This window comes from Tetrahymena thermophila (assembly GCF_000189635.1).
Source record: "Tetrahymena thermophila SB210 genomic scaffold scf_8254662, whole genome shotgun sequence".
NCBI classification, from domain to species: domain Eukaryota; phylum Ciliophora; class Oligohymenophorea; order Hymenostomatida; family Tetrahymenidae; genus Tetrahymena; species Tetrahymena thermophila.
This window is the reverse complement of record NW_002476429.1, coordinates 2,763-21,583: the sequence shown is the minus strand read 5'-3', so window position 1 is coordinate 21,583 and position 18,821 is coordinate 2,763. Positions and strand designations below refer to the sequence as shown.

Here is an 18,821-nt window from a genome sequence, read left to right as displayed (position 1 = left end):
AATATAAGAAAATTAAAAAATATAAATATGCATAAATAAATAAAATTTATTTTTTTTTGATTGTTTTATGATATCAATTTTTACTTAAAATGCAACATATAATCAATTTTATTTAATTTTAATAAAAATATTTTTACACAAATTTCTATCACAGTTTATTTATTTATTTATTCATTTTATTTATATTCATATCAAGATAATATTAAAACTTTTTCAAAAGTCTCAATAAATATTAATATTTTTTGCCACTAATCTCTTGAGTTTTAGAAGCTTTTATTTGAGATTCTTCTTTGATTGCATAGTAAATTGTTAGCCACTTTAAGATAAAATTTTATTAAAAGGATTAAATAAAGCTTTTAATATCTTTAATTAATAATTTTAAAAGGTAATAATTATGCAAGTAGTTTTATTTATCAATAAATAAATTAATGTAAATAATAAACTAACTAATTTTACCTGAAGCCAAAATTCAAAATTTTCAAGTGAATAAAAGCAGATAAATCTTAAGTTAAATTTTTTAGATCTTCTTATTCAATTTAATTTGCACTGTTAAATATTTTTAAAATATTTATTGAATTGTGAAGTAAAAATTAAAAGTATAAAAAAATAATTAGAAAAAATTATAATTTTCAATTGAAACATGAATTAAAAAAAAATTAATTAAAGTTTTAAGAAAAATAAATAAATTATATTTTTTTTACTTAAAATGCAATTCTAAATTTGAGAGATTAGTTTTTGTTGATAATGCACCACATAAAGCTGATAATCCTTAGTAACCAATTTAATTTTCACTTTTTATCATAAAATAATAAACACAAATTAAAGAACAAAATAAATTAAAAAGTTAAAAAAGTTTTAAGACAAATGTTGATAGAAAACAAAATCGATATTAAAAATTAATAAACAAACCTAATAGTAAATTAAATAAAAAATTAACAAATTCTTTAATGAATTTCATAACTTCTGATAATATTAACAGAAGTATTTAAAATATAAATAAATTATTTTTACCTAACCCATAAATCCAAATTCTTGAGTTTAGAGCAAGCTGCTAAAGATTTCCCTAAACTTGATGAACCTTGGTCACATATTTAATTGTAACTTTTAAATTTTGTTATAGATAAATAGGATTATTTAAATAGAAATTGTACTCTCAGATTAGTAATCAAAATTATTGAATTAGGCCGTTTATGCACCAAAAAATTAATGAAAATATTTTTACCGAAGGTAGAGTTTTAAAGTTGAAAGATTTGGTAATTAAGTCAAAGCTTCCCCAATATCTTATGCGCCTTTATCGTTTATTTAATTGATGCTTTTATTATTTAAGAGTAAATTTTAAGTTTATAAACTTTTGGATTTTAAACTTCTATTAAAATTCTAATTCCATTTAATTTTAATTTAAATGTAAAAGATTAATTTTCATTATGGCAGAGTAAGATGTGATATTATTTGGGTTAATAATGAAAAAACTTTTAAATGGTTTAATTTATTACCTAAGCCACAGTTCTAAAAATTAGAGTTTCTTCAATTATGTTAAAGCTAAACTCAAGTCTAAAACACCTTCATCACTAATTTTATTCTCACTTTTAAAATAATATTTTTAATATTGTGTTTTATTAGAAATAAATAATTTTTATGTCGATTATTGTTAAAATTTAATTTTCTTTGATGATTTAAGTTGTTGTGTTTTTTAATTTATATTTATTGAAGTTTAATTAAAAGAGTCAAAACAAAAAAAGTTATTAAATCAAACAAAATAAGAAAAAGAGCAAGCAAATTAATTATTTCTACCTTAATTTTAGTGTAAAGTTTAACAAGTTCGGACAGTTTGCAAAAGAAGATTTTAAACACGAGGCACCAATATTACCAATATTATCCCCGCTTAATATAAAAAAAAAAAATTTTTTTATATAAAAATAGAATTAATTTGAAAATTTAGTTTCTTAATGAAAAATCTAATTAAATAAAACATTAATTTTATAGCTTAATAATTTCTATCTTGCTTTATGTATTTTTTTTAGATAACAAATTAATAATTAATAGTTTAAAAATTTTAGTTTAATTTTCTAGCTTTTATAAAATTAAAGAAATATTTTCATTTAGAAAATTTTTCATTTTTCAAAAATCCTGTGTTTAAAATTTATTATTTATCTAATTTATTTCAAATGCATTCACATCTAGATAAAGAGAAAATTTATGGATGCCTTTTGGCACATATTAAAGTAAAATTAAACTGTAAATTAAAGTAAATGCATCAGATTTTATTTTTTTTAAATTTAAAAAATCATTAAAGTCCTTTTTTAAATATTTTTTAAGATATTTTATCATTCAATAAATAAATTAAACAAATATAATTTTACTAATAATTGATTTCCAAAGTTGAAAGAAGAGGACATTTAGCTAAAACAGAACCTAAGCGTTTTAATCCCTCTTAGCTGTGTTGATTTTCATTTTAACTTATTATTTAAAAAAAACAAGGAAAATAAATTATTATTAGAAAAAATTGAAAAAATATTTGAAGAAATTATTCAATTAATTTTTGAATACAACATAATTTAAAAAAAGAAAATAAATGAATGAAATATTTAATATACTAACAAATAGTTTAGTAATTTATTTTCATTATTTTTTGAATAATTAATTTTTCTAAAATATAGATTATTTTAAAAAACGAATTATTTTACTGGAAATTAAGATCCATGGCTGAGAGATTAGCGTGTTTCTCTAAAGCAGAAATAAAACTTGAAGCTATCTGCTCATCAATTAAATTTATGCTATGGTTTATTAAGAAATCTTAATTAGCATTAATTATATTAAATAGAAAAATGTATTTTTTTTAATTCAAACCTTTCAATTATCTTAAGAACAGAAAGATTTTCTATAGGAGACTTTATAAACTTTTTTTAATAAAAAATAAAATTAAGTAGTTAATATTATTTTAATTAATTACATCTTCTGGGAATTCAAATTATTTTTTCTTTTAATCCATTTTCCTTTTATTAAATTACTTTTAAATATTGACTCACTTAGATTTTAATTAATAATAAAAAAATTAAAGAAGGGTTGGTTTTAAAAAGAAACTAATTAATTAATTAATAATACAGTCATATTTTTCTCCATCAAAAAAAATATTTTGACGATTTTGACTAAAAAACCCCCCTCCTTTTTAATCACTGATTAAAAAAATATGCTAAACTTCTATACTTTGTTTTTCTTTTAATGAAATTTACTTTAATGCTTTTATTTTCAAAATTTTTTTCATTGATTCAATCTTTATTTATTTTTTAAAATATCTATCTAAGATTGATACTTATAATTCAAATTTCTATCGGTTTATCTATAATTCTCTGTTTTTTTCATATTAACTCTCAAATAACTCTAAATATTTAAGGTTAAAACTTAATTAATAAATAAGGTTTATCAAATTTATTTAATAATTTGACTGAGTGTTACTTATCTCTCAAATTTGAATCTTGACTTTTGGTAAAAATATCTATTTACTTTTCTTTTACAATTTTGTTATTTTAAATTGAAAAGTTAATCAAATAAAAGATATAAAAATGAATTGTAATAAAAAATATGAACTCTATTTGACTATTTTCTTACAAAGATTATTGTTCATTACTTACTAGCATATATTATATTTATTTATTCTTTATATCAATTTATATTTTTAAATTAAAATTTTCCATTTCATAAGTTAGAAACAATTTTTTCTACTGTTTTTTTATACTTCTACCATTTTATTCTATTAGTAATTATTTTTCCAAAAATTAAAAGGAATTAAAGCTAATAAATCATTCTCTTTTGGCAATTAACCTAAGGTAAAAATGGTTTATTTACTTTTATTAATTTTATGTGTAATTATTTCATTTTTGAGAAGCAATTAATTATTTGAATAAACGAAATTAAAATTTAGAAAATACTCAGATTGCTTATAATTTTTATTTTTTTTTTCATAAGAAAAAAATTATTATTAATTAATATTAAACTTAAATTTAAAATTAAAGTTATAGTTATCACAATCATCTTAAATTTAATTCATATTTATCAATTTTATTCATATAAATTCACATAATTTTTCAAAATATTTAAAGTATTAATAAAATCAGTAATCAGTTCATGTCAAATTTTACTTATATTTTAACAGAATGTATTAATCTCTTGGCTTTGACGATTAAGCTAAAGTAAATATAGCTTATTTTTTATTATAAGCATAATGTAAATTTTAATAATCTTGAAAATCAATTAAAATGTGAAATAATAAAAGCAAATGTTTTTTAAAATAAAGCAATAAAATAAAGTTTTAGTAAAATTTCTAGCTCAATTAATTAAAATAATAGGTATAATTTATAATAAAAGCTTCTTAAATTTTAATTAGAAAAATTTTTAATTTAAAAATAAGATAAAATTATCATTTATTTCAGCAATAATTTTAAGCTTTCTTCAAAAAAATATTAATTTTTAAATAAATAATTTATTTAATTGATTACAATTTAAACTTCGAAGTTACTTAGATTATAATAAACCAAATAGTTTTCAGCACAAAATTTAACTTAATTGGTTAAATTAATTCTGAAATTAAAAATATGAATTTATAAACAAACAAATGCATTTAAAATTTTGTTTTTTAATTTATAAAATTTTGATAATAAATGCTTTAATTAACAATAGTCTCAATAAATTATAAAATTCCTGAAAAAGATTTTCTTTTTAGCATATTTTATATCTTAAATTTTAATAAAAAATTAATTATAGGTGACCTAGCTTTTGCATCTGCACTAAAGAACCACGAATCTAGAATTTCTTTTTCAAAATTCGTATTTAAAATATTATTTGATTTGTTTTTCTTAATTTTTTGTTTAAATATAGAAAGGAACTCAATCTTACTGTGCACCAGAAGTAGATTAAGGAATATTCAAAAAATCTGTAAATTATTTGCTTAATTTACTAATTATTATTTTATTTTAACTTAATTTTTATTCTTCTTTTGATCAAAAGCTTTTTTAAATTAAAAATATTACAAATCTTATTTCAAAAATTATTATCTCCTCATATGCAAACAAACAAAATAAAAATTGTTTTAATAATTTAGTCAGATATATTTTCTGTTGGTTTAGTGCTATTAGAACTAGATAACATTCAGACCTTCGATTTCACAAAAACAACAAATTAGGAAAAGCTTGAAATTTAATTTGGAAAGGTTTTCACAAGCTTTTAGATAAATAGACAATCTTAAATTTACAGGATAGCCTAGCAATGTTTAGAATTTGATCCTAAAAATCGTATACCTGCTGTCGATTTACTCATTCAGTTCATTATTTAGAATTAAAACTACTTAGATGTTGAGATTTCTTCCATATTAAATAGGGTAAATTTTACTATTTTTATTAATCATAAATTAATTTTTTTATTTTTTATGAAGAAATAACTACAGAAAAAAGCAGAATAACTCTCTTAAATTTAGAAGAGCATAGTAGAAAAATCAAAAAAAGAAGAAATTGAACTTCTTTAAATTTCTTAAATCTACAAGGTTATCATTAAATTTAATTATTTAATAAAATTTAATGATTAAAAAATATTTTTTAGGATTAAAAATTTGAAATGCTGATTTAAGAATTTAAATAGTTGAAAGAAAAGCCTTTTGAAATTTTTGAATATCAAATTATTCTCGATTTACTCTCAAAAAATACTTAATATGATTCTAATTTCGAATTCATTTCTGTTGGGGCTACTGGTTTAATTCTTGGAGTTTACAACAAGTCATAAAAAAGACACTCAGCTTTAAAAATCTAGAGAGTTACATCCAAGCATGAAATTATTAGAGAAATTGGAATAATCAGAGATTGCTAAATGCCTCTTGTAATCAAGTTCTATGGTTTCTATTATCTAGATGTTATCAAGAAAGAGGATTTCGTAGTATATGAAATTGAAAAATGTTCTGGTATCAAATAAATTAAATAAATTCAAATAGAAAAACAAATAAATTATTTATTTTGATTTTTAAAGGTAACCTAAAACAATACTTTAACAGATTGAAGAAAGAAAAGATTTAGCTTAATGATGAAGAGAAAATGCAAATAGCTATTCAAGTAATCGATGTTATTAACTACTTACATTACAATCATATTGTACATAGAGATGTTAAACTTGAGAATATCCTTTATATTGACAGTCAATCTTAAGTTCCAATCATAAAACTAAGTAATTTTAATATTAAATATTTAGCTTTTTTCAAATATATTTTTTTATATTAGCTGACTTTGATTAAGCAAGAAAAATGTATTACATAAATATTAGAATTTATGATGATATTGTGAAAGTCTTCCAACCTGTTAAAGGAGCAGTAAAATTTTTTAGTTAAAAAAAAAATAATTAAAATTATAATAAAAAGTGTGGCACTCTTGGATACATATCACCTGAGATATTTAACACCTTATTATATACATTCTAGGTAAAATAAATAGTATATTAATTAAGTTAAATATTTTATTTATTTAAAATTTAATAGAGTGAAATTTTTTCACTAGGAGTTTGTTTAGCTGTTATTGATAATTTTGAAACATTGGAACCATCTCTTAAATAAAAAAATCTTGATTCCCTACATGGCTTTAAAATTCCATTTGAACCAAGTTATCTTGTTAAAAATGAATTAATAAAAAGAAATACAAAAATCTATGATATAATTCTAAAAACCGTAGTATTTAATTAGGAAAAAAGATAAAATTTAAATACAATTATTGTGGATTTGCATTAAAATTATGGATATTAATTTTATTCTAGAGAAATTACTTCTTTTAAAAATGTAAATTTATTTTATTACCATAATTTCTCCAATTCTCGTTTTTTCAATTTGAAAAAATAAAAGACTTCCTATTAGATAATTTCATCAAATTATTTATTTCTAAATAAAAAATCAAAATTTGCCTCCTCTCTATTAATTAATAAGGAAAATTTAGACGAGAAATTACTTTTTTAATCTTTTTTTTATTTTATTTTTTATCAAAAAACAGATTACCTCTAATTTTTTATATTGCAAGATAGCCAATTTTCAACTGTAATTTTATTGTTAATAAAAATATTTAATCTCTTTTATTAAAAGACTTTTTCATTAATATAAAAATTCTATGTATTTTTGTAAATTTTAATTAGATCAAACAATATAGGCCCAGATGGAGCGAAAGCAGTAGTTTCCGAAATAGCTAAATGTCCTACTCTCTCCACTTTAAGCCTTTGGCTATAGTAATTTTTTACACATTTTCTCAATTTATAGTTTAAATAAATAATTAAAAAAATCAAAAAATAAAAGAATATTTATTTATTTAAGTATTTTTGTAAATTTTAATTAGTGATAACAATATAGGCCCAGATGGGGCGAAAGCAGTAGCTTCCGAAATAGCTAAATGTCCTACTCTCTCCACTTTAACCCTTGGTCTTCAGTAATTTTTTACACATTTTCTCAATTTATAGTTTAAATAAATAATTAAAAAAATCAAAAAATAAAAGAATATTTATTTATTTAAGTATTTTTGTAAATTTTAATTAGTAATAACATTATAGGCCCAGATGGGGCGAAAGCAGTAGCTTCCGAAATAGCTAAATGTCCTACTCTCTCCACTTTAAGTCTTGGTCTTGAGTAATTTTTTACACATTTTCTCAATTTATAGTTTAAATAAATAATTAAAAAAATCAAAAAATAAAAGAATATTTATTTATTTATTTAAGTATTTTTGTAAATTTTAATTAGTGATAACAATATAGGCCCAGATGGGGCGAAAGCAGTAGCTTCCGAAATAGCTAAATGTCCTACTCTCTCCACATTAAATCTTAATTTAAGGTAATTTTTAAGATATTTAATTGTTAAAATAATATTTAATAAATATGTAGAATCTAAATATCTTTTAAAAAATAATCAGTAATAATAAGATAAATGGAAATGAATTGTTGGAAAGTAAGTTTAGAAAAAATATGAAAGTTAATATAAAATATTGAAATATATTTATTAAATAAATGAAAGATCTGATAATCTAAAAAATTAATTTAAGTGTAAAACATTCTTTATTTGCTTAGAATGTTTGTTTGTTTTCGAAAATGTAAGTGAATTTTTAGGAGAATTTTCATATAAAAAGTAAAATTTGAATTCTCCCCGAATCATGCCATCTAATTAATTATTATAAATAAAAAAATGATAGAAATATTATTGATGGATAATATTTAATTAATATTTGTTAATTTACAAAAATAAAAACGATATTTATAACATAAAAACAATAATAAAATCTATCTATTTATCTATTTTTATTTTAGATTTAAAAATTTTTAAAAATATTATGTAATAAAAAAACAGAAAATATTTATTTATTCAAACAATTAATATTTATTCATCTTTTTTTCGCCATTTGCTTATCACTAGAATTATTTTTTAAAGGCAACTAATCTTTTTGATTTAAGACACTTGCTTATTACTTTGATTACTTATGATTAATTCGTTAAGCTAAAAATTTTATAATAAATTTGTGAAAATTTTAAATAAATATCAAATAGAATAAACTTTTAAATTAAAAATTATTTCTTAAATTAATAAATAAATAAATAAAATAACATTAGTCGAATAAATAAGATAAAAAATAAACCAAATAAAAGCTATCAAATAAATTCAAAGAGCTTTTTTTTTTGTATTCATTTTTATAATTTAAAATAACACAATCCAAAACAAATAAACTGTTTTTACGAAAGAAAAAGTGTCAAATTTGAGAGATTAATGCAATTTGCTAAACCAGAACCTAAGCCTGATGCACCTTCATCACCAATTTTATTGTCACTTTTTAAATATTGAAGAATAAATATATCATTAAATAGTTAATTAGAAGGAAAAAATGAAGAAAAAATATGAAATAAAAATATGAATTAATAATAAAAGAAAAGTTGAAAATAAAATGATGAGTTTTTAAATTAACAAAGAAAGGACAAAAAAAATGCAAGCAAAATAAAAAGAAAAAGAAAAAAGAGATTTATTGCTTTTAATTACTTTTTATAATTAAAAATATCACAATCCAAAACAAATAAACTGTTTTTACTTAAGTTAAAGTGTCAAATTAGAGAGATGAATGCATTTTGCTAAACCAGAACCTAAACCTGATGCACCCATTGCATCAATTTAATTGCCACTTTTTAAATATTGAAGAAAAAATATATCATTAAATAGTTAATTAGTAGGAAAAAATGAAGAAAAAATATGAAATAATATGATAGGTTAATTAATAATAAAAGCTAAAGTTGAAAATAAAATGATGAGTTAAATTAACAAAGAAAAAACAAAAAAAATGCAATCACAATAAAAAGAAAAAGAAAAAAGAGCTTTATTGCTTTTAATTAGTTTTTATAATTAAAAATATCACAATCCAAAACAAATAAACTGTTTTTACCGAAGATAAAGTGCCAAATTTGAGAGATTAATGCATTTTGCTAAACCAGAACCTAAGCCTGATGCACCTTCATCACCAATTTCATTATTACTTTTTAAATATTGAAGAAAAAGAATATCATTAAAAAGTTAATTATAAGGAAAAAATGAAGAAAAAATATGAAATAATAAGATTAATTAATTCATTATAAAAGTAAAAGTTGAAAATAAAATGATGAATTTTTAAATTAGCAAAGAAAGAACAAAAAAAAATGCAAGCACAATAAAAATAAAAAGAAAAAAGTGCTTTATTGTTTTTAAATAGTTTTTATAATTAAAAATATCACAATCCAAATTAAATAAACTTTTTTTACCAAAGATCAAGTGTCAAATTAGAAAGATTAATACAATTTGATAAACCAGAGCCTAAGCCTGACGCACCCATTGCACCAATTTTATTGCCACTTTTTAAATATTGAAGAAAAAAAATATCATTAAATAGTTAATTAGAAGGAAAAAATGAAGAAAAAATATGAAATAATAATATGAATTAAAAATAAAATCAAAAGTTTAAAATAAAATGATGAGTTTTAAATTAATAAAGAAAGAACAATAAAAATGCAAGCACAATAAAAATAAAAAGAAAAAAAAAAAGAGCTTTATTGCTTTTAATTAGTTTTTATAATTAAAAATATCACAATCCAAAACAAATAAACTGTTTTTACTAAAGTTAAAGTGTCAAATTTGAGAGATTAATGCAATTTGCTAAACCAGAGCCTAAGCCTGATGCACCTTCATCACCAATTTAATTGCGGCTATTTATATATGGAAGAAAAAGTATATCATTAAATAGTTAATTAGAACGAAAAAATGAATAAAAAATATGAAATAATGAGATAGTTTAATTAATAAGAAAAGCAAAAGTTGAAAATATAATGATGAGTTTTTAAATTAACAAAGAAAGGATAAAAAAAATGCAAGCACAATAAAAAAGAGTTTCATTATTTTTAATTAGTTTTTACAATTAAAAATATCACAATCCAAAACAAATAAACTGTTTTTACTGAATATCAAGTGTCAAATTTGAGAGATTAATGCATTTTGCTAAACCAAAGCCTAAGCCTGATGCACCCATTGCACCAATTTAATTGTCACTTTTTAAATATTGAAGAAAAAGTAAATCATTAAATAGTTAATTAGAAGGAAAAAATGAAGAATTAACAAAGAAAGAACAAAAAAAATGCAAGAACAATGAAAAAAAAAGAAAAAAGAGCTTTATTGTTTTTAATTAGTTTTTATAATTCAAAATATCACAATCCAAAACAAATAAACTGTTTTTACCGAAGATCAAATGTTAGATTAGAGAGATTAATGCATTTTACTAAACCAGAGCCTAAGCCTGATGCACCTTCATCATCAATTTAATTGCCACTATTTAAATATTGAAGAAAAAATATATCATTAAATAGTTAATTAGAAGGAAAAAATGAAGAAAAAATATATAATGATAATATGAATTAATAATAGAAGCTAAAGTTTAAAATAGAATGATGATTATTTAAATTAACAAAGAAAGAACAAAAAATTCAAGCACAATAGAAAGAAAAAGTAAAATGAGCATTATTGTTTTTAATTAGTTTTTATAAAACAAATAAACTGTTTTTACCGAAGATCAAATGTCAAATTAGAGAGATTAATGCAATTTGCTAAACCAGAGCCTAAGCCTGATGTACCTTCATCACCAATTTAATTACCACTTTTTAAATATTGAAGAAAAAATATATCATTAAATAGTTAATTAGAAGGAAAAAATGAAGAAAAAATATGAAATAATAAATAGATTAATTAATAATAATAAAAGCAAATGTTGAAAATAAAATGATGAGTTTTTAAATTAACAAAGAAAAAACAAATAAAATGCAAGCACAATTAAAAGAAAAAGAAAAAAGAGCTTTATTGTTTTTAATTAGTTTTTATAATTCAAAATATCACAATCCAAAACAAATAAACTGTTTTTACTAAAGTTAAAGTGTCAAATTAGAGAGATTAATGCAATTTGCTAAACCAGAGCCTAAGCTTGATGCACCTTCAACACCAATTTAATTGTAACTTTTTAAATATTGAAGAAAATATATATTAAATAGTTAATTATAAGGATAAAATGAAGAAAAAATATGAAATAATAAGATAGATAGATTAATTAATAATAAAAGCTAGATTTGAAAATAAAATGATGAGTTTTTAAATTAACAAAGAAAGAACAAAAAAAATGCAAGCACAATAAAAAGAAAAAGAAAAAAGAGCTTTATTGTTTTTAATTAGTTTTTATAATTCAAAATATCACAATCTAAAACAAATAAACTGTCTTTACTTAAGTTAAAGTGTCAAATTTGATAGATTAATGCAATTTGCTAAACCAGAACCTAAAGCTGATGAACCTTCATCACAAATTTAACTGTAACTTTTTAAATTTTTAAGAAAAAGTATATCACTAAATAGTTAATTAGAAGGAAAAAATGAAGAAAAAATATGAAATATTTAGATTAATTAATTCATAATAAAACCAAAAGTTGAAAATAAAATGATGAGTTTTTAAATTAACAAAGAAAGAACAAAAAAAATTCAAGCTCAATAAAAATAAAAATAAAAATGAGCTTTATTGTTTAAATTAGTTTTTATAATTCAAAATATCACAATCCAAAACAAATAAACTGTTTTTACCAAAGATCAAGTATCAAATTAGAGAGAAGAATGCATTTTGCTAAACCAGAACCTAAGCCTGATGCACCAATTGCACCAATATAATTTCCACTTTTTAAATATTGAAGAAAAGATATATCATTAAATACTTAATTAGAAGGAAAAAATGAAGAAAAAATATGAAATAATAATATGAATTAATAATAAAATCAAAATTTGAAAATAAAATGATGAGTTTTTAAATTAACAAAGAAAAAATAAAAAAAATGCAAGCACAATAAAAATAAAAAGAAAAAGAAAAAAGAGCTTTATTGTTTTTAATTAGTTTTTATAATTAAAAATATCACAATCCAAAACAAATAAACTGTTTTTACCGAAGATCAAGTGTCAAATTTGAGAGATTAATGCATTTTGCTAAAAAAGAGCCTAAGCCTTATGCACCCATTGCACCAATTTAATTGCCACTTTTTAAATATTGAAAAAAAGACATATCATTAAATAGTTAATTAGAAGGAAAAAATGAAGATAAAATATGAAATAATAACATAGATTAATTAATAATAAAATCAAAAGTTGAAAATAAAATGATGAGTTTTTAAATTAACAAAGAAAGAACAAAAAAAGGCAAGCACAATAAAAATAAAAAGAAAAAGAAAAAAGACCTTTATTGCTTTTAATTAGTTTTTATAATTAAAAATATCACAATCCAAAAAAATAAACTGTTTTTACTTAAGTTAAAGTGTCAAATTTGACAGATTAATGCAATTTGTTAAACAAGAACCTAAGCCTGATGCACCTTAATCACCAATTTAATTGTAACTTTTTAAATATTGAAGAATTATATCGTTAAATAGTTAATTAGAAGGAAAAAATGAAGATAAATATGAAATAATAAGATAGGTTAATTAATAATAAAAGCAAAAGTTGAAAATAAAATGATAAGTTTTTAAATTAACAAAGAAAGAACAAAAAAAATGCAAGCACAATAAAAAGAAAAAAGAGATTTATTGTTTTTAATTAGTTTTTATAATTAAAAATATGTCAATCCAAAACAAATAGACTATTTTTACCAAAGGCTAAGTGTCAAATTAGAGAGATTTATGCAATTTGCTAGACAAGAACCTAAGCATGATGCACCTTCATCACCAATTGAATCATAACTTTTTAAATATTGAAGAAAAAATATATTATTAAATAGTTAATTAGAAGGAAAAAATGAAGAAAAAATATGGAATAATAAATCAAATAAACTGCTTTTATTAAATGCAAGTTTTAATAGCAAAAATGAAGAAGAAAAAAAATGAATAATAATTAAAAATTGAAAATAGAAAATTTAAGTTTAGATAACTAAATAATTTTTTTTTAATTTAGTGGTGATGATAATTTCAATAATAAAATAGATTGAAAGTTAAATATATAAAAATTATTAAAAACTATAAAAATAATATAAATGTATAAAATATACCTAAGATCAATATCGAGAACCTAATGAGATAAAAGTGAAGAGTTAAAAAGCTTTTTTTATTAATTTAAATAAATTTAAAGAATATTAATTAAAAAATAAATAATTACTTCTTCTAATTCTTTATAATATTTAATCTATTATATCATTTTTTTTTTTTCAAAAATTTTGAATAACAATTTATGCAATTTAATTAATTAATAATAAATAGATAAAAAGAACAAATAAAATATAATAATTAATTAATTAATTATCAAATATTTATTTATAAATTTGGGGCCAGTTAGTCATATTTGAAAAAAATCTAGTAATTAATGAATGCTCTTAAATTTTATAAAAATAATTCTGATAAGTAGATTTTTCTGTTTTAGATTTGTAATTATAGGAATATTTATAATATCTATAATTATTCTGAATCACATTGGTTTTTTTTTGCAAGCAAATTTTATTTAATTTATATTGATTACATCTACCAAATAAGTGCATTTAAATATTAACTTAAATAAGCTTTTATTTATAGAGTACTTACTAACTATACTTTACTTTTTAGAGCTTTTAAAATTCAGAGAATGAAGGTAGGTGGTACCTTTAAATATAGCTGTATTCTGTAATATTATTTTTAAGTAAAAAAACATAAAATATTCGATTTTTCAAACAATTAATATTTATTCATCCTTTTTTCGCCACTTGCTTATCACCAGAATTATTTTTTAAAGGCAACTAATCTTTTTAATTTAAGACACTTGCTTATGATTACTTATGATTAATTCGTTAAGCTAAAAATTTTATAATAAATTTGTGAAAATTTTTAATAAATATCAAATAGAATAAACTTTTAAATTATAAATTATTTCTTAAATTAATAAATGAATAAAATAACATTAGTCAAATAAAAAAGATAAAAATAAATTAAATAAAAGCTATCAAATAAATTCAAAGAGCTTTTTTGTTTTGTATTCATTTTTATAGTTTAAAATAACACAATCCAAAACAAATAAACTGTTTTTACTTAATTCCAAGTCTCAAATTTAAGAGATTAATGCAATTTGCTAAACCAGAACCTAAGCCTGATGCACCCATTGCACCAATTATATTGCCACTTTTTAAATATTAAAGAAAAAATATATCATTAAATAGTAAATTAGAATGAAAAAATGAAGAAAAAATATGAATTAATAATAAAAGCTAAATTTGAAAATAAAATGATGAGGATTTAAATTAACAAAGTAAGGATAAAAAATTGCAAGCACAATAAAAGAAAAAGAAAAAAGAGCTTTATTGTTTTTAATTAGTTTTTATAATTCAAAATATCACAATCCAAAACAAATAAACTGTTTTTACCGAAGATCAAGTGTCAAATTTGAGAGATTAATGCATTTTGCTAAACCAGAAGCTAAGCCTGATGCACCTTCATCACCAATTTAATTGCTACTATTTAAATATTGAAGAAAAAGTATATCATTAATTAGTTAATTAGAAGGAAAAAATGAAGAAAAAATATGAAATAATAATATGAATTAATTTATAATAAAAGCAAAAGTTGAAAATAAAATGATGAGTATTTAAATTAACAAAGTAAGGATAAAAGAAATGTAAGCACAATAAAAAGAAAAAGAAAAAAGAGCTTTATTGTTTTTATTTAGTTTTTATAATTCAAAATATCACAATCCAAAACAAATAAACTGTTTTTACAAAAGAAGAAGTGTCAAATTTGAGAGATTAATGCAATTTGCTAAACCAGAACCTAAGCCTAATGCACTTTCATCACCAATTTTATTGTCACTTTTTAAATATTGAAGAAAAAATATATCATTAAATAGTTAATTAGAAGGAAAAAATGAAGAAAAAATATGAAATAATAATATGAATTAATAATAAAAGCTAAAGTTGAAAATAAAATGATGAGTTTTTAAATTAACAAAGAAAGGACAAAAGAAATGCAAGCACAATAAAAAGAAAATGAAAAAAGAGCTTTATTGTTTTTAATTAGTTTTTATAATTCAAAATATCACAATCTAAAACAAATAAACTGTTTTTACTCAATTCCAAGTGTCAAATTTGAGAGATTAATGCATTTTGCTAAACCAGAAGCTAAGCCTGATGCACCTTCATCACCAATTTAATTGCTACTATTTAAATATTGAAGAAAAAGTATATCATTAAATAGTTAATTAGAATGAAAAAATGAAGAAAAAATATGAAATAATAATATGAATTAATAATAAAAGCTAAATTTTAAAATAAAATGATGAGTTTTTTAATTAACAAAGTAAGGAAAAAAGAAATGCAAGCACAATAAAAAGAAAAAGAAAAAATAGCTTTATTGTTTTTAATTAGTTTTTATAATTCAAAATATCAAAATCCAAAACAAATAAACTGTTTTTACGAAAGATCAAGTGTCAAATTTGAGAGATTAATGCAATTTGCTAAACCAGAACCTAAGCCTGATGCACATTAATCACCAATTTAATTGTTACTATTTAAATATTGAAGAAAAAGTATATCATTAATTAGTTAATTAGAAGGAAAAAATGAAGAAAAAATATGAAATAATAATATGAATTAATAATAAAAGCTAAATTTTAAAATAAAATGATGAGTATTTAAATTAACAAAGTAAGGACAAAAAAAATGCAAGCACAATAAAAATAAAAAGAAAAAGAAAAAAGAGCTTTATTGTTTTTAATTAGTTTTTATAATTCAAAATATCACAATCCAAAACAAATAAACTGTTTTTACCGAAGATCAAGTGTCAAATTTGAGAGATTAATGCATTTTGCTAAACCAGAACCTATGCCTGATGCACCTTCATCACCAATTTAATTGCCACTATTTAAATATTGAAGAAAAATTATATCATTAAATAGTTAATTATAAGGAAAAAATGAAGAAAAAATTTGAAATAATAATATAAATTAATAATAAAAGCAAAAGTTGAAAATAAAATGATGAGTTTTTAAATTAACAAAGAAAGGACAAAAAAAATGCAAGCACAATAAAAGAAAAAGAAAAAAGAGCTTTATTGTTTTTATAATTAAAAATATCACAATCCAAAACAAATAAACTGTTTTTACCGAAGATCAAGTGTCAAATTTGAGAGATTAATGCATTTTGCTAAACCAGAACCTAAGCCTGATGCACCTTCATCACCAATTTTATTGTCACTTTTTAAATATCGAAGAAAAAGTATATCATTAAATAGTTAATTAGAAGAAAAAATGAAGAAAAAATAAAAAATAATAAAATGAATTAATAATAAAAGCAAAAGTTGAAAATAAAATGGTGTGTTTTTAATTTAACAAAGAAAGGACAAAAGAAATGCAAGCACAATAAAAAGAAAAAGAAAAAAGAGCTTTATTGTTTTTAATTTATTTTTATAATTCAAAATATCACAATCCAAAACAAATAAACCATTTTTACCGAAGATCAAGTGTCAAATTTGAGAGATTAATGCATTTTGCTAAACCAGAACCTATGCCTGATGCACCTTCATCACCAATTTAATTGCCACTATTTAAATATTGAAGAAAAATTATATCATTAAATAGTTAATTATAAGGAAAAAATGAAGAAAAAATTTGAAATAATAATATAAATTAATAATAAAAGCAAAAGTTGAAAATAAAATGATGAGTTTTTAAATTAACAAAGAAAGGACAAAAAAAATGCAAGCACAATAATAAGAAAAAGAAAAAAGAGCTTTATTGTTTTTATAATTCAAAATATCACAATCCAAAACAAATAAACCATTTTTACAGAAGATCAAGTGTCAAATTTGAGAGATTAATGCATTTTGCTAAACCAGAAGCTAAGCCTGATGCACCTTAATCACCAATTTAATTGCCACTATTTAAATATTGAAGAAAAACTATATCATTAAATAGTTAATTAGAATGAAAAAATGAAGAAAAAATATGAAATAATAAAATGAATTAATAATAAAAGCAAAAGTTGAAAATAAAATGATGAGTATTTAAATTAACAAATAAAGGACAAAAAAAATGCAAAGCACTATAAAAAGAAAAAGAAAAAAGAGCTTTATTGTCTTTAATTAGTTTTTATAATTCAAAATATCACAATCCAAAACAAATAAACTGTTTTTACAAAAGAAGAAGTGTCAAATTTGAGAGATTAATGCAATTTGCTAAACTAGAACCTAAGCCTGATGCACCCATTGCACCAATATAATTTCCACTTTTTAAATATTGAAGAAAAAATATATCATTAATTAGTTAATTAGAATGAAAAAATGAAGAAAAAATATGAAATAATAATATGAATTAATAATAAAAGCTAAATTTTAAAATAAAATGATGAGTTTTTAAATTAACAAAGAAAGGAGAAAAGAAATGCAAGCACAATAAAAAGAAAAAGAAAAAAGAGCTTTATTGTTTTTAATTAGTTTTTACAATTAAAAATATCACAATCCAAAACAAATAAACTATTTTTACCAAAGGTCAAGTGTCAAATTTGAGAGATTAATGCAATTTGCTAAAGAAGAGCCTAAGCCTGATGCACCTCCATTACCAATTTAATTGTTCCTTTTTAAATATTGAAGAAAAAATATATTATTAAATAGTTAATTAGAAGGAAAAACTGAAGAAAAAATATGGAATAATAAGATTAAGTATTTTAAATTAACTTTTATAATTAAAAATATTATAATCCAAAACAAATAAACTGCTTTTTTTAAATGTAAGTTTTTATAGCAAAAATGAAGAAAAAAAAAATGAATTATAAATAATTAAAAATTTAAGTTAAGATAACTTCATAATTTTTGTTTTTAATAATGGGGTGATGATAATTTCAATAATAAAAATTATTTATTAAAATAAATTGAAAGTTAAATATATAAAAAATATTAAAAACTATAAAAATAATATAAATGTATAAAATATACCTAAGATCAATATCGAGAACCTAATGAGGTAAAAGTGAAGAGTTTAGAAGCTTTTTTTATTAATTTATATAAATTTAAAGAATATTAATTAAAAAACAAATAATTACTTCTTCTAATTCTTTATAATATTTAATCTATTATATCATTTATTTTTTTTCAAAAATTTTGGATAACAATTTATGAAATTTAATTAATTAATAATAAATAGATAAAAAGAACAAATAAAATATAATAAATAATTAATTAATTAATTATCAAATATTTATTTATAAATTTGGTTTTATGAAGAGATAGATATCACAGAAAAATTAATTTAACATTTTTATTTAAAACATATTCTTAAAAAATACATATAT

The 18,821-nt window shown here is 19.9% G+C and overlaps 3 protein-coding genes across 3 annotated transcripts; 1 reads left to right on the top strand and 2 right to left on the bottom strand. All coding sequences in view use genetic code 6, as the record gives it.

Annotated features, from left to right (window-relative positions):
- Positions 1-222: 222 nt before the first annotated feature.
- TTHERM_01263940 (cyclic nucleotide-binding domain protein) lies at positions 223-2,989 on the bottom strand (the record flags this gene model as incomplete). Its single annotated transcript, XM_001029869.2, has 11 exons — positions 223-316; positions 457-546; positions 702-791; positions 1,012-1,101; positions 1,223-1,312; positions 1,494-1,583; positions 1,792-1,881; positions 2,361-2,456; positions 2,685-2,774; positions 2,848-2,897; positions 2,951-2,989. The coding sequence occupies 11 exons, from the start codon at positions 2,987-2,989 to the stop codon at positions 223-225; spliced, it is 909 nt and encodes a 302-aa protein (XP_001029869.2).
- A 1,162-nt stretch (positions 2,990-4,151) lies between these two features.
- On the top strand, positions 4,152-7,992 carry TTHERM_01263930 (kinase domain protein; the record flags this gene model as incomplete). Its single annotated transcript, XM_001029868.2, has 16 exons — positions 4,152-4,221; positions 4,759-4,820; positions 4,873-4,929; positions 5,096-5,371; positions 5,426-5,533; positions 5,590-5,944; positions 6,010-6,204; positions 6,258-6,346; positions 6,395-6,454; positions 6,512-6,805; positions 7,014-7,057; positions 7,153-7,242; positions 7,350-7,439; positions 7,547-7,636; positions 7,748-7,837; positions 7,917-7,992. The coding sequence occupies 16 exons, from the start codon at positions 4,152-4,154 to the stop codon at positions 7,990-7,992; spliced, it is 2,046 nt and encodes a 681-aa protein (XP_001029868.2).
- Positions 7,993-8,406: 414 nt separating this feature from the next.
- TTHERM_001263929 (kinase domain protein, putative) lies at positions 8,407-18,611 on the bottom strand (the record flags this gene model as incomplete). The annotated part of the gene is made up of 28 exons (XM_012797348.1): positions 8,407-8,494; positions 8,732-8,821; positions 9,078-9,167; positions 9,426-9,515; positions 9,778-9,867; positions 10,129-10,218; positions 10,468-10,557; positions 10,745-10,834; positions 11,070-11,159; positions 11,423-11,512; positions 11,775-11,864; positions 12,125-12,214; positions 12,478-12,567; positions 12,833-12,922; positions 13,174-13,263; positions 14,575-14,664; positions 14,907-14,996; positions 15,258-15,347; positions 15,605-15,694; positions 15,952-16,041; positions 16,305-16,394; positions 16,640-16,729; positions 16,986-17,075; positions 17,322-17,411; positions 17,670-17,759; positions 18,017-18,106; positions 18,466-18,515; positions 18,573-18,611. The coding sequence occupies 28 exons, from the start codon at positions 18,609-18,611 to the stop codon at positions 8,407-8,409; spliced, it is 2,427 nt and encodes an 808-aa protein (XP_012652802.1).
- Between the last annotated feature and the right edge of the window lie 210 nt (positions 18,612-18,821).